The following is a 15,727-nucleotide window of genomic DNA, read 5'->3' on the forward strand; positions in this document are numbered from 1 at the left end:
AGTGAAGTAAAAACTGAGTGCTTTCTGGAGAAAACGAGTGCAGGTGTCTTTTCCTTTACCTGGTTTACGAAGATAAGAAATGAGTACACTCTTGGAGGAAAAGAGAAACAAGAAAGAAAACAGTGAGATTCAGAAATCCACAGTTGACTGGTAGGGAAATGAGAACCTTCTTACAAGCAGAAGGTATATTTTACTGATGGTAAGATCATCACACACTCTTTTTATTGCCAACTTAATAACCATCCTGCCCACTTGCCATAAGTAGAAGGAAGCAGGAAGCAGGACTGTGACCATGGTTTTCACCAGTGGATCCCAGGCTTAGCATGGAGCCTGGCACACAATATGGGCTCAGTAAGGATTTATTGAATACATGAATGAATCAGTGACTAGATGAATTAATAAATACCAATCTTTTCATACAATGATCCTTCCCCTTTTTCCGGGTGAGACAATCAAGTGAGTTGTCTATGAATGGCCTCTGGGAATGGAGGATAAATGTTTGTGTCTTCATCCCATCTCTCAGAGACTCAATGGGAGGTCCTGCAGTTAGGAGATCTCGGACTGAGAGTTTACTCCAGAATTATAGAGAGAGCATCACTGCAGGCCTTGTAACCCGCTCCGAGTGTTACGCGTCTCCTTGGTCATATCATTTGCTCTCTCAAGGTCCCCCTATGCAAAATAAGGTGAAAGAAATGGTTTTCTACATGTCAACCCCAACCGATCCAATCCACTTAGGAATCCAGAAGACACCTTAGCATCTGGAAATAACCTCTAGCCTCAGTTCTTAAAGGTTTGTTTATAATTATTTTTATTATTACTTTTACTGAGCTAATACAAGGTAGCAGGGGGACCCTGGGAATGTGGTTATTTGTCACATGACCTCAGGTGCATGTGCTATAAACTTCACAAACAGGCACACCGCTTTCACTAATTATGTCCAATAAAACAGAAGGTCAGAAATTAGCATCAAGAGATGATACAACACAGTTGAGGCTGTTAAAAGTAACGGCTCCCCAAATGGGCATCATAAAATACATCATGAACTGTGAATAGCTTTGCCTCCCGAAGGAGAACCTCAACCTTCCACGCCACAAGGATGCCATCGGGAGTCTCTCAGGATAGAACATGAAATGAAAAAGAAGTGCCTGGCCAGGAATGCTGTACATTATCCCCCAACGACTTGCCACGGAGACTATTTTTAAAGAAACATTGATCTCAGCAGGCATGACAGCATTTAAGAAGTGGCCAGGTATACCAGCGTCAGGCAATCCTTCACGGACGGGGAAAGGCTGCAGAGTCTGGCTGCACCCTTAACAAAGGCCGATATGATGGATGAGACTGAAACTGCCCTTGGTTGGTTAGGTGGTTGGTTTAAGGAGCCATAAAGGTCACACAGAAGTTAGAGCTTGAAAACCAAATGGAATCGACCCCCCAATTACGGCAGCCACCTCAACACTCAAAAATTAATCGGACATGAGATTTACAAGATTCCTCTTCACTACAAATGCAGACTCTAACTGCTTTGTACATTTCTTCCATGGTAGCTGCTCATTAAATGGTATCATCCCATTGAAAAAGAACGTTACAAGGAATGTGGCCATCTCTGTTTACACACTTCCCTTGAACGAACCAAGCCACTGTATTTCATATGGCCAGAATACAGAAAAGTCTGTTACAGCTGTGTTACATTGGGCTTCTCATTATTGATGCAGCCTTTATGTTATGTAACTCCTATAAAACACTGAGAGAAACGTTAATACACAATAGTATATTTATATATTTACGGGGATCAGGGTGTCAAATCAGAGTTGACATGTCTTCCTTCCCTGTAAAGAAAAAAAGTGAATAAAGAGGTAGGAGACAAGAGAAGCAAAGTCAACATTTTAACCATTAAAACTGATCTCAGATCTGAGGTGGTAAGGTGTAATATTTACTCTTTCTTCCTGTATACCCGTTACTCCAGAAAACAACCACAAGAGGGCCTGAAGCTGTCCTGGGACCAAAGTGTTTCCCCAAGGACAAGAAAATACTCCATGGGGTCATCATTATCTCGCGTCAGTTTTTGGATATGTCGGGTAGGGAATGTGTGGCCCTTGACAGCGCTGAGAACACTGCAAACCAGCTCGAAGCATGAGTTCTTACAAACTGATGCTCACTTGGCCTCAGCCAGTCCAACCTTCAGGGACAAGAGCTCAGAGCCCACTGTCCTTCCATTCTAGATCGTTCCAGTGCATGAAACCTTCCTTTTCTGTGCTGTCAAGACTTCAGCCTGTTGCTGACCCTTCCCGAAGCACTTTTCCTGGGTTCCCCACCCCACAGCACCCACCCCCACTAATGTTCCAAACATCTCAGAAAAGAATTTACTTGGAGCACTGAAGAGAAACATACTCGACATCCAGTACATGCCCTAATTTCCATGCCAATGACATCTGTTTTCAAAGGTCCTGAACCAAGACACATAGCATAGACTTCTCATTGGAACTGACCAAGATAACAAATACAGATCACGTTTCACAGCTAAAAGAAATAGAAAGAATGTACACTTTGAAGAACTGTGGCTACACTTTCCCCATTCCTTCCTCAATCACTCATCTTTCCATTGTGTTTTATTCTTGCCTATAAAGAGAACCCCCAGAGACCCGGAATCCTTCTGTTGTTTCTGGGGGAGCAGCAACATCTAAAGCCTGTACCCACGGTGTTGAGCTTGATTCACAAGTGATCTGTGTAAGAGAGAAAAGTAACTACTCCACCTACACGAAGAAAAGTGCCTGGGTTAAAAGAACTGTACAATGTGAGTTTGCAAAGTGCATCCTCCTGACAGCAAGTTAAATGGCTATAAGATATTGTGCTTGCATTTCATTCAATCAGACCCAATTTCCTGGGACCCCAAACAGCAGCTCCTCCCAAAATATGGCTAAAACACTGGCAAATATTTGCAGGTACCATTTCTGCAAATTAAACCCAGATATAGTTATGTACAAAGTTAGTTTACAGAATATCTATCACATTATGTTTCTTTAAATAGATCAAAACAGGAATAAATAGCATCCTTAAATTTACCACCTAATTGTCATGGAAAACTTAGGACACTTGGTTGAGGGCAGAGCAGATTTCTATAGATATTGCTCAAATATTTGGTTTTCTATATTAGAGTATCTTCAATGCTATTGTGCCAATTTTCAAATGGAACATAGGCTCAGTGATACCGTTAAATGCAAAAATATAAGTATCCTGTAGTTCAAGCCCAATATTTTGACTCTAACTTCTTGGCGAGTCAGTTTGTTAGGTCACCAGGCTCTGAGGAACTCCATAAATGGGGGAGGAACTTAAATGTTTCTCACCCTCAAATTCATTTTGAAATGCAAATAAGTCCTTTCACCTAGGTAGGGGGAATACACACTCCTTGCTCAGCGTGTGCACCCACTAGAAGTTGTGATCCTTCTTCCCCTGCTTTGGGCTGGGGAGACCCAAAGCCAAGAACACAGCTCTGGGATTCTAAAGGTGATTCAGGACACCCCCAAATCAGTCACCTGAGTTACAAACATATTGATGGGTCCTAAACTAGGAGTCACAACTTCTCCTCCTGTGTCCTCTGGACAGTGTCCTCTGGACAGTGATAGACAGGAAGCATGGGTGCATTCAAGGTTCCTGGATAAGGGTCTTCCAACATCTTCTTTCCCCAGAGGTTGTTCACATCAGGACCTGTTCTCGGGTCTCTGGCAGCCGAAGAGCAATCAGGCCACCCCCAACAAGAGATGCAGCAGCCAGAAGAATGGGGACCACTTTGGTTATCCCAACAAAAGAAGAAAAGATGGTGTTTCCCAGGATGGCACCAAATTTGCATAATCCATTAAGGATGCCAAAGGCTGTCGCCCTGTAAAAGAAGGAGAAAGTAAATCATTCTAAAAGATGAGCCAGACCTCCTTGGATGAACAGGACTGGGTCCTTTCCCTTGTTGTGAGGGAATGTATAGTGAAGATGTGGGCGGGGACTTCTGTCCCTAAACATAAAAGTCAAACATTCTCATTTTAATCAAATTTGAAAATACAGAATAACATAAAGATGCAAAGATATAGAACCCCACCACTGAAAGACAATCACCACTATTCATATTCTGGAGTATTTCCTTCACACTTGTTTCTTTTTCTTTTCAAATGTAGACTACATTTCCCAGATTCCCTTGCTTCAGAGTCTGGCCATGTGACTGTTTTTAGCCAATGGGATGTAAGTGCAAATGGCAGCTCCTAAGAAATTTCCTTGAGAGATGTCATGAGTGATACTTTTTGCTCTCTTCTCTTCCATTTTTCTTCCTTCCATCCCGCTTCCAAAAATGTAGATGGTCTCATCTTAGCCCATGGAAGAGCTCATGAAAGGGCAAACAGCAAGATGAAAAGAGCCTGTGGTGCCTGCTTTGGACTTCTACAGGAGACAAAAAGGAAATGCCTATCTTCCCAAGGCTACCATTATTTGAGATTTCTGTCACCCATGGGAAAACCTAATCCTAATTATTATCCCCCAATTACACTTCTGAGGAGCAAATACTATTTTTTTAAAAGTTCATTTATTTTTTTTTTTTTAGAAATCTCTACCTCCAACATGGGACTCAAACTCACCACCCCAGTGATCAAGAGTCACATATTCTACTGACTAAGCCAGTTAGGTGTCCCCTCAGTGGTAACTGCTACTAATCATCTGCCCTTTCTTGACTCCATCCATATACAGAGACTATACTCCCACCACCAGCTCTCTTCAACTGAAGCAAAATATTTCTTTTTGATATCACAGGTTTACTAAGAATGTGTTTACATTTTTGTACATTAAATTTTTTTACATTTTTAATCACTTTATATATAACTAGCCCCCAATCCCAATCTTTTTGTTTTCAGAACTTTCTTGGATAGTTTCACATGTGTATTTCTCTACATGAAATTCCCAAAGTTGTCCCAAGTTTCCAGAGGGAAGGAAAAAAATCTCACTGAATTCTGAATGGATTCGTTGAAGTTAGAAAGAAACAAAAGAAGATTTGAAATTTGTGTGAGAATAAATCTTCTTAGAATTTCGTAAAGTATATCTTGACATATATATAAGACTTCTGTTTCATCTTTCAATAAAGCTTTATGGTTTTCTTCACATAAGTGTTTCATTTTTCTTATTATTCCTTATATTCTTATAATCCTAAATAGTTTGTGATTTCTGCTATTACTAAATGGAATTCAATTTTACTTTTAAATTTTTAGATACATTTTTAAATCCCATATGTTAAGTTAGTTTTATTATTGACCACCGTATCAAATTATTTTACTGTTTCTAGCAGCCTCTTTTGTTAATTGTCTCGAGTTTCCTAGATGTAAAAGCATATACCATGGAAATAATGATAATTTTCCTCCTCTTATTTTTTGTAAAACTTAGAAGCTCTTGGTTCAGGGGAGAGGGGCTCCAAATATGGAATTCTGTGCTTTGCCATAGCTCTCCATACTCTAATACCTCTGCCACCAATTGGGGGGATATCATTAAGATTTTTTTGCAGAATTTCATTTACCTGCCTTCCACATCACTCCAAATGCCTTTTGACCATAGGGCCACTTAACCTGCCATCCTTAAAATGCACAGCTCCCTCTCCGTAAGGAGGGATAACTGCTGCATAATGGCTTTGACCCTATGCCTTTCAACCAAGTCTCTTCCCATATGGCTTACACAAAAATAGAAGTAAATGCTGGACATTCCTACCACATTCTCTGCAAATGCCCTAGACCATCAGGCATCATCCCCACCTTTATCTGCCCTTCTCTCTCCGCCACCCTTTGCTTATCTAGTTCTTCACCTTTTTGCCCTCTCTCCCATTAGAGGCCTGTTATCGCCTCTCTTCAGAGTGCGTGGTACTTATGGTGTCCCCCTCATTCCTCTCTCCCAAACATGGTTTATACTTGTCCTTTGTATCTAGACCCTCTCCCCACCGCATCAGGCTTTAGCCTGTTCACCTCTGTACCTATGCCAACCCCCGTGCAGGAGAAACTCAACCACCAAAGAGATGTTTGCTTTGTCCATGAAACACCAGAAGACCAAGGTGGCTGCGGGGGAAGGTGTTGGAATGGGTAGATTTCTGGCCAAAGAAGACCGAACAAACCCCAGAGGGAACCCCAGGGAAGAACTGACCTCTGATTGGTGGGATACAGCTCCACCGTGATCACATCCAGAGCATTCCACGCGGCAATGCTGGTCCCACAGAACAGGCACTGCCAGCCAATCATCGCAGACTCGCTGTTGCCAAAAAACAGGAAGAAGCAGCAGACTGCTGAGATCAGCATAGAGCCACCTACAGGAGCCGGACGAGGGCAGGAAAAATCAACAACAACAACAACAAAAAAAAAAAACCATGAAGCCCATTTCTTAGATAAGACTGTCACCCACTCCCATCTTCACAGATGCACCTGAAGTAACAGGTTCCCTCAAGTCACAGGCCCATTTCTGCAAGGAGAAAGCACAGCTCCCCACATGGCCCTCCAGCCATGGGATTAGAGTTTTCTGCATGGGTCACGTCACCAGGGTTAGCCTCCTGGGAAGGATTTTGAAATCCTCACTCTGTGGTGCTGCCCAGCCCAGAATTACTGGGGAGGAGGCCGAGGAGGCATTCCTTGAGTATCTCTTGTGTCCCAGACATTGTACTGGGTGCCTGAAATATATCAATATCAAAAAATCCTCATGGAGCTTACATGCTATTGAGAACAGAACTGTAAATGAGCTGCAGAAGAAAACCTGAAGGGCCCTGCTGTTGATTCCCCATTTATCCCATCTCCACCCCAGACATCTGATCTACCTTCTCAGCCTTGCCCTGTGCCCTGAGAAGCTAACCCCTGCCCGCCCCCCCGGGACTGCATACCTGTGGCTCCCTTGTCAGCTGGGAGCAGTTAGGGACTGGAGTATTCCCAGCCTATTTATAAGCCCTTTTTTGGCAATGGTTACATCCCCACCCCGTGGTGGGGACTATAGTTCCTTCCGGGAGCCTCTGCCTCCTGGTTCCAGCTCTCCTTGGACTCTGTGAGTGCTATCTTCTCCCTGCAATCCTAGAGGCAGTACCTGCTGCCAGTTTCACTAGGATCTGGGTGCCTCTGCACCCCCACACCCTGACTCTAAAAGCCACATCCCATGCATAAAGTCTCTTCACTAGCACTAGCCAAGGTAGATTCTTTCTCCCACCAGCACTCTGACTGATGCAGCTCATGATAAAAGTTCTCACTGGAAGAAGGCCATGTCAAATGCTGCCCAAATCCATTCCATCCAGCCCAGAGAGCTTGGGGAATGTGGAATGGATGCAGCGCGTGGACCAGGACTGTGGCTGGAAATGCAGTGGGAATAGTCAGAAGAAAGAAACAAAGAAAGTAACTTTCCAAACACCCAGCTGGGAAACAGACCAACGGTCCTTCCCAGGCATCAGGACCCTGGGGGTCCCGTTGACAGGAAGCCATATTGGTGGCCTGGCCTCACCCACAAGGACCTCCCTGGTGGGGACGCCTTTGGCTAGAATCTCGGACCTGGAGAACACTGATGTCAAACCCTGCTGGTGAGCTGGGACATGGTAACTGTCGCCTGAATTCTGCTGATTCTGGGAGGGGGCAGGGCTGTGAGCGGGTCACCTGGTAACATGTTTCCAAACAGCTAAGAAGGAGATAAACATCTATGGGGCCACAAGGGCCTTGGGACCTGTATCACCTAAATGCATGCTTCCCTCAAATCGCCCAACCATGGTATCTAGCTTACAATAAACGTTGACAAAAATTTACTGAATACAAAACCTTACCATCAAATAAATCAAGTGACAGTCAGAGAACTGACCTCTCAACTACATTAGATAATCCTACTATAGAGCCCTGTGACCCACTGTACTTCCACTCTGTTAGCTCTCATTTCCCTTGTGATGGAGAGGCCTGAGTTCAAGTCCCAACGTCTTCCCCTGTGTGACCTTGAGCAAGTCTCCTAAACTCCCTGTGCTGCCTCACTTTCCCTCTCTGTAAAATGTTGACAAAAAATAGTACCTACCTCACCAGGTTATAGAATATTAAATATATTAATATTTACAAAATGCTTGGCAGGAAGCCTGACCTATAATCTGTGCTTTATAAGTGTTTGTTCAATGAAATTTCTAGTTTATGTCTGTCTCTCCCAATAGGTAAGCATGAGGATGCTATCTGTCTCCGTTACTGCTGCCTTCTCGTTGTGTGCCACACACACAGCCTGACAGAGAACAAGCCCTGCATATATTACCACTTATCCAGTGAATAAATGAGAACAAACAGCCTCATCAGGAAAACTTCTACTTTGTTGTTAACAAGACATGACTTCTACTCTAGAAATAGCACAGCAGAGTACATTTTATGCCCCGGCAGATCCAAGAGGAATCTGTCTGAGGAAATAGTTATTTTCATTCGTGGAAAGACTATTTCAAAACAGGTCACCTACATCCCATTGAGATATTTATTGAGCATCTAGTATGAGCCGCGTACTAAGAATATCACCGTTGGTCCGCCTTGTGCTAGACCTTCTACTAAAGAAGGAAGGAAGAACTGTCTGTGCTTTTAACAGTGCAGCTCCGAACCAAAACACAGACATTAATAAAAGAGTAGGCTACAAAGAATGAGAAATAGTAGTTCCAGCTGTCCAGTTTGGGGAACGTGACAGAAATCAGTTCTGATCTGGGATACATTCATGATGTCAAGACAGGCTGCTGTGGCTGCAAAGGGGGTGTCTGCTCTCTGGCTGCCCTGCCCCCTCCGCCTGCCCAGCCTAAACTCTGCCTCTATGGGGGAATATGTGGCTGTTCCGGGGGGCAGGCTACACCCCTGCACAGGTGCATCCACCACACCCCTCATCGACCCTGCCTCCCCAAGGATGTCCTAGGCTACGCCCAGGGCTCAACCACCGTATTCACTGTTCAACCTGGGGCTGGAAAGGTCAGGGGCAGAATGGCAGAAACATCACTCATCTACTCTCACACACCTTATCACACTTGAGCAAAGGTTGGTATTACTTTCATAATCGGAAACAGAAGCTCAGAGGAGGAAAGGAAGGTGTGCAGACTCATAAAGCAAATGTTGGCGGAGATGGCCACCTAAGTCGAAGCTGTTGGTCTTGCACGGGGTATAAGTGGGCTGAAAAACTCAGGCATTGAGGACTGAGTCAACGCTGCCCTTCCTTCAGGGGCTTCAGGTCTAACCTCTGGGTCAGGGCTTCACCTCTGACCCAGGAGAGAGTTCTGTCTGTGACAGTGATGCCAACCTCACAACATGCAGCTTTTCTTGGCTCCCCTTTCTAAATACTCATGCTACTTTTACAATAATAATACTCCACGAGCCCCACACTGGCAAGAGCTCCCTTTGCCGAGCTCTGATTGATTTGCTCTACTCTGACAAAACGACTATGTGATTTATTTTATTCCCCTTTGAGCTTCCCTGCTAGGGAGTTGGTATTAATTTTCCTGATCGGCTACATCCCAGAACAGACCCTTCACGGCATGTGTATCGGTGTGTTGTTCTCGTCCCCATGCTGGCCTTACAATTAATATATTCCAATATATATTTTCCCTGGCCCTGGGTGTATATGTTTTGTTTTTTATTTTCCATGCATAGCATGTGTTTCTGAAGCAAACTTCTGTGAATCCTGGTGCAGTGAAGCAAGTCATACCTGAAAACTTCTACCATTTTTGAGAACCTACAGGCACCAAGCACTATAAGATGCTCTGGCTACATTATACTCAAGCCTCCCAAAACCCGACCAGCTAGTTACAGGTACAGATATGGAAACTGAAGCCTGGAGAAGTAAAGGAACATGTCCCAAGTCAGATAGCCTCGAGCTGATAGGACTCGGATATGAGTCTGTGCACCTCCAAAGCCCAAGGGTCATCACTAGGAAATCATAATAAGCAATGCAATCTATTAAAAACCCATCAGATGAACCAATGTTCACTGAAGAGCATTTAATATATTTTTTGACAATAATCTTACAAAGCGGGTAGAATGGGTATATTTAATATCCCTACTGAAGTGCTAATAGTGTGAGTGACTATCCCAGAATCGCTCAGTCGGGAAATGAAGAGGATTCCCTGACCTGGACCACAGGTCTCAAACTACATCCGTGGCGTCTGGGGGTTTTGGAGCCTTGCCTGCCTGCTAGGCTCTTCACCAGCAGATCCCATCTTACCGGTTTGGTTTCCAGTACAAGATTTATTTAAGAAAAAGAAAAAATCCTCTCCTTAAGACATTTTGAAAGCCACGATCCTCACCTACTGGAGGAGATGCGGCGTCCCTAACTACTCACCGATCATCTTGAGCCTTCCCACTCTATCCATGAGCAGGGCAGAAATGATGTTGCCAGGCAGGACAGACAGACTGCCAAGGAAGCTGACGAGGTAAATCAGGAAGTCATTATCCTGCTCAAAGTCCATGTGGCAGCCCTCCTTCGGCGCCAGAAAGGTGGTGTTGATAAACCGGCAGTTGATGAACTTATGCTTGTATAGGTCTGAGGAGAGAAGGATACTGTGGGTTCATGTACAGTGAACAGGGGCTGGGGAGAGATGGGGCAGAGGCAGGGATGGAGTCACGCGCCTTCCAAGGGTAGGCTGTCCCCACACCTCCGGCAATCAGACAATCTCAAAGTCACGGTGACGTGTGGCCAGGTATGGATGGAGAGAGAAAACCCTAACAAGGTAATGACTGCTTCAACTTCCCATAAGCAAAGGGAAATGAAGTGAATGCTCATGGAGACACACGTCTAAATACATCGTCTTTCAACCAGGAAACCGTCCTGTTTCTTTCTTTCTTTTTTAATTCCTTTTTTTTTAAAGATTTTATTTATTCACTTGACAGAGAGAGAGAGAGCAAGAGGAAGAGAGCATAAGCAGAGGGAGCAGCAGGCAGTGGGAGAAGGAGAAACAGGTTCTCCGCTGAGCAAGGAGCCCAATGTGGGACTCGATCCCAGGACCCTGGGATCATGACCTGAGACAAAGGCAGATGCTTAACCAACTGAGCCCCTGAGGTGCCCCAAACCATCCTGTTTCTATCAATGAGATGTCACCAGGGTTCACACCAAGGCTGGGCCATTCTTCCGAGGCTACCCAACTTACAGGAAGCAGAAGACACAGGAATTGGGTCTGGATTGAGGTGAAACCATTCCAGAACCCATGCAGAAACCTGAACATTCTTCAAAATGAAAAACGTTTGTGGGGCGCCTGGGGGGCTCAGTCAGTTGAGCGTCCGACTCTTGATTTCAGCTCAGGTCATGATCTTGGGATCCTGGGATTGAGCTCCATGTCAGTCTCCGTGCCCAGGGGCTGTCTGCTTGGGATTCTCCCTCACTCTCTCACTCTCTCCATACTCTCTCTCTCGCTCGCTCTAAAATAAGCAAATAAAATATTTTTAAGAATTGAAATTAAGTTAAATTAAATTAAAAATAAAATTAAAACCCATTTGTTCAGTAGTTGCCATGGTGGGGAGCAGGAGAGATGAATATGGAGAGCATAGAGGATTTTTAGGGCAGTGAAAATACTCTATATGGTATGATAATGGTGGATATATGCCATTATACATTTGTCCAAGCCCAGAAAGTGTCCAACACCAACAGCGAATCCTCCTGTAAACTCTGGACTTGGGATGACTGTGAGGTATCAGTGTAGGTTCATCAATGGTAACAAATACACCAGTTTCGTGAGGGCATGTTGATGATGGGGGAGACAGGGCTGGGGGACAGGAGTTCTATGGAAATCTGTACCTTCTTTCTAATTTTATTTTAAACCTTAAACATCTCCAAAAATATCAAGTCTTAAAAAAATATAAACCATTTGCTTTGGAACTAGTTCCCAAGTCTTCTGACCCCTTCTAACTCCCATTGTCCAAGCAGAAAGAGTGCCTGAGGAAGCTCTCAGAAAATCTGGGTTTCGGGACCTGTCTCTGCAGTTGACCCTCCTTAACCTTCTGTAACCTCCTCCTATAAAATTAGAAAAGTACACCTGATTCTCTCCATCACTTCCCAGCACTGACATTTCATGAGTACAGGTGCTTGCAAAAGTCCCCACATGAGCATATGCAAAGAGGCATCGTTAAAACTTGAAAGAAGAAACTAAAAGATGCATCCGGTTTTAATGACAAACAGACAATGTATATGCCTTTTTAGGTTCAGGCTAAAAAAAGAAAAATTACAAAGGTACTTCTCATAATGGATCACTTAGAGATGGAGGGATATTTGGAGGCCAGAGAGTAAACATTTTGAGGTTGACCTCATGGAAGAAAAAGATATTCTTGCATCAGCCATGGTGCTGAGGGTCAGGAGAAAGCAGTAATACTGCACAATGCACGGAGTTCAGTGGACAGACCACAGACTTCAGAACCAAACAGCTCAGGAATGAATCCACGCTCCCTCAGCTTGCTAGCTGTGGCCTTGGGCAAGGGCTTAAGCCTGGGTTTCTTGAGCTATAAAATGGGAGTGATTGTATATTTCTCACTGGAGACAATGTAGATGAAGCCCCTGGTAGAGCTCAGGTAGTTTCCTTATGTCTCAACTCCCCTTGGTATGTCATTAACCTATGATGGTAGAGGGATGGGATTTTGTGAAAGTTTTTTAATCATGGAAGACTGAAATGGTGTGATTTGAAAATATGCCTCTCATCTCTATTTTTATTCTTTTTAAGATTATTTATTTATTTGACACACACAGAGAGAGAGAGGTCACAAGTAGGCAGAGAGGCAGGCAGAGAGAGAGGAGGAAGCAGGCTCCCTGCCAAGCAGAGAGCTCGATGTGAGGCTCGATCCTAGGACCCTGAGACCATGACCTGAGCTGAAGGCAGAGGCTTAAACCACTGAGCCACCCAGGTGCCCCTCATCTCACTTTATGCACAAGGCTTGAAAAGATACAATTTTCCCTCTCCCTTTATTATTGTGAGAACATGAACCTTGAATTTTGCAAGATTCAAATTACGTGAGGTCTTTGAGAAAGCGCTCCATGCGTAAAATGTCGCCTTCCTAAAATGTTGGCTTCCGAAATGCTTCCCACAAAAGACCTGCAGCATAGGGCATGAGATGCTTGCGATCAGAGCACTCACCCAGAACTTTTGTTTCTACTTCATATATGGTAACACATGCAAATTACATTGGTAAAGATGGTGCAACTAATCTGTGCCATGCCTCAGGCTAGAACCCATTTCTCCAACCTGATGCTCAGTAACCATGTCCGTGTGTACCTTCCTACTCCTAAAGCTTATGACTGAGCACTTTGCTTCTTTTTTTTTAATTAAAAAAATTTTTTTATTAACATATAATGTATCATTATCCCCAGGGGTACAGGTCTGTGAATCTCCAGGTTTACACACTTCACAGCACTCACCATAGCACATACCCTCCCCAGTGTCCATAACCCCACCCCCCACCCCATTCCCCCTCCCCCCAGAAAACCTCAGTTTGTTTTGTGAGATTAAGAGTCTCTTATGGTTTGTCTCCCTCCCAATCCCCATCTTGTTTCATTTATTCTTTTCCTACCCCCTCAAGCCCCCCATGTTGCATCTCCACTTCCTCTTATCAGGGAGATCATATAATAGTTGTCTTTCTCTGACTGACTTATTTCACTCAGCATAATATCCTCTAGTTCCATCCACGTCGTCGCAAATGGCAAGATTTCATTTCTTTTGATGGCTGCATAGTATTCCATTGTATATATATATATATACCAATTCTTCTTTATCCATTCATCTGTTGATGGACATCTAGGTTCTTTCCATAGTCTGGCTATTGTGGACATTACTGCTATAAACATTCGGGTGCACGTGAGCACTTTGCTTCTTAAATAAGGCCAGCCCACCCTTGATACCGTGCACCCATTCCGCCCATGTTCTCACCTGTGTTGTAGAAGACGGTCGATTCAATGGTGCAGTTTTTGAAATAGGTATCGGTAGATGTAACATCTTCAAAATAGCACTCGTCAAAGAATGTGTCCTCGAAGAGTACATGTTTAAAGTACATCTTTGTGAACCTGTGGGAAAGACATTAGTCCCTGAGTGACTGGTCCTGAGAGAAACCTTGAGACCAAAATGGAAAGCACAGAAAGGCAGGAAAAGGAGAACTTCAAATGAAAGGTTGCTGACACATTACTTCCCAAGGTTAGTTCCCTATTCCTTAGCTGGTGTTTATAGAGGAGGAAGGAGCCCGGGAGTGTGGAAACTTATCTGATCTGGGTAGACACAGGGGGTACGAAGCAGCAGCCGGTGATTCCCAAATGTCATCATGGACCTTCTGCCTCAGACTCATCAAGATATGGACAAGCTACTGTGAAGTGAGAATACCAATCACGTGGCATTTTATGAGGGGCTTTAAAAATGTACAGGTCTGGGGCTCCTGGATGGCTCAGGCGGTTAAGCATCTGCCTTTGGCTCAGGTCATGATATTGGGGTCCTGGGATGGAGACCCACCTAAGGCTCCCTACTCAGCAGGGAGTCTGCTTTTCCCTCTTCCTTTGTCCCCACTCTGGATTGTACATGCACTTTCTCTAATAAGTAAATAAAATCTTATTTAAAAAAGCAGGCCCCTCAGCTCCTCCTAGTAGGCTTGGAAGCAATAGATTTGTGAGGACTAAAAAATCTTCATTTTAAAAACTCCCCCGGGGCGCCTGGTTGGCTCAGTGGGTTAAACCTCTGCCTTCAGCTCAGATCATGGTCTCAGTGTCCTGGGATCAAGCCCTGCATCAGGTTCACTGCTCAGTAGGGAGCCTGCTTCCCCACCTTCTCTCTGCCTGCCGCTCTGCCTACTTGTGATTTCTGTCAAATAAATAAATTAAATCTTTAAAAAAAAAAACAAAACTTCTCCAACAAAGATTTGGAGCAATAAGCACTTTCATTCACACAGAGGGTAGAATACTATTGGTGAAGCCTCTTTGGAGAACACTTTTGCAAAATTTTGAATGCGTAATGGCATTGACCTAGAAATACCACCTCTAAGAACTGACTATATCTATACTTGCTCATGCATTCAAAGAAATACATTCACAGATGCTCGATGCAACATTTCTTATAATAGAATTGATCACTAGGCAGATGATGGGTGGGTAGATAGACAGACAGGGAGATGCCCACATGGTGAACTGCCATGTGGCTGTTACAGTTTTTAGGTAAATGCCTTAATATGGAACAATCTTCAAGGTATATTGTTAACTGAAAAAAATAAAATGCAAGCTGTGCCCATTCATGTAAAAAAGTATATGTACCATATGCCTCCAAATGAATAGAATATACCCAAGAGTTACACAAGAAACTGGTAGATGTGTGGCCCTGGGAAGGTTCAATGGGATAAGCTTCATTTTCCTTTTATACCAAGCATACATAGTACTTTTTCACTGAAAAACAAAAGGAGGATGGAAGTACCTAGTGACTATGAGGTGCAGGCACATTTGGGAGCCACTGGTCTGCTCCAACTCCTACATGAACGTAATAGGAAAAAACAATATTACATTCAAAACCATATACTGACCTACATTAACATCATCCTCGGCGGGACCTTTCCCAAGCTTGGCCAAACTTTTAAGCTAGAAGCCTTGGATCTGTTTCCATTTGTGAAGAATTACCACTCATTCATTTGTCTATTCATTTGTGTATATACTCAGTCTTCAGCAAAACTTAGGTATATGGTATTAGGGGCTATGCATACAAAGAGGAAAGATATGGTCCCTGCCCTTAAAACTAATGGGGGGGGGACCCAAC

The 15,727-nt window shown here is 43.9% G+C and overlaps 1 protein-coding gene across 5 annotated transcripts in view; it reads right to left on the reverse strand.

Moving 5' to 3' along the window:
- Positions 1 to 791: 791 nt before the first annotated feature.
- Positions 792 to 15,727, reverse strand: part of SV2B (synaptic vesicle glycoprotein 2B) — a 188,345-nt gene continuing 173,409 nt past the window's right edge. For all 5 annotated transcript variants that reach the window (XM_044230517.1, XM_044230519.1, XM_044230522.1 and 2 more), the window contains exons 10-13: positions 13,874 to 14,007; positions 10,309 to 10,509; positions 6,154 to 6,313; positions 792 to 3,874 (exon numbers count right to left, since the gene is read on the reverse strand). In XM_044230517.1, the coding sequence (XP_044086452.1) occupies positions 3,691 to 3,874; positions 6,154 to 6,313; positions 10,309 to 10,509; positions 13,874 to 14,007 (679 nt within the window). In that variant the 3' untranslated portion in view covers positions 792 to 3,690. The remainder of the gene's footprint in view (positions 3,875 to 6,153; positions 6,314 to 10,308; positions 10,510 to 13,873; positions 14,008 to 15,727) is intronic.

The sequence above is a fragment of the Neovison vison genome, chromosome 13 (genome assembly GCF_020171115.1).
Source record: "Neovison vison isolate M4711 chromosome 13, ASM_NN_V1, whole genome shotgun sequence".
Classification (NCBI taxonomy): Eukaryota; Metazoa; Chordata; class Mammalia; order Carnivora; family Mustelidae; genus Neogale; species Neogale vison.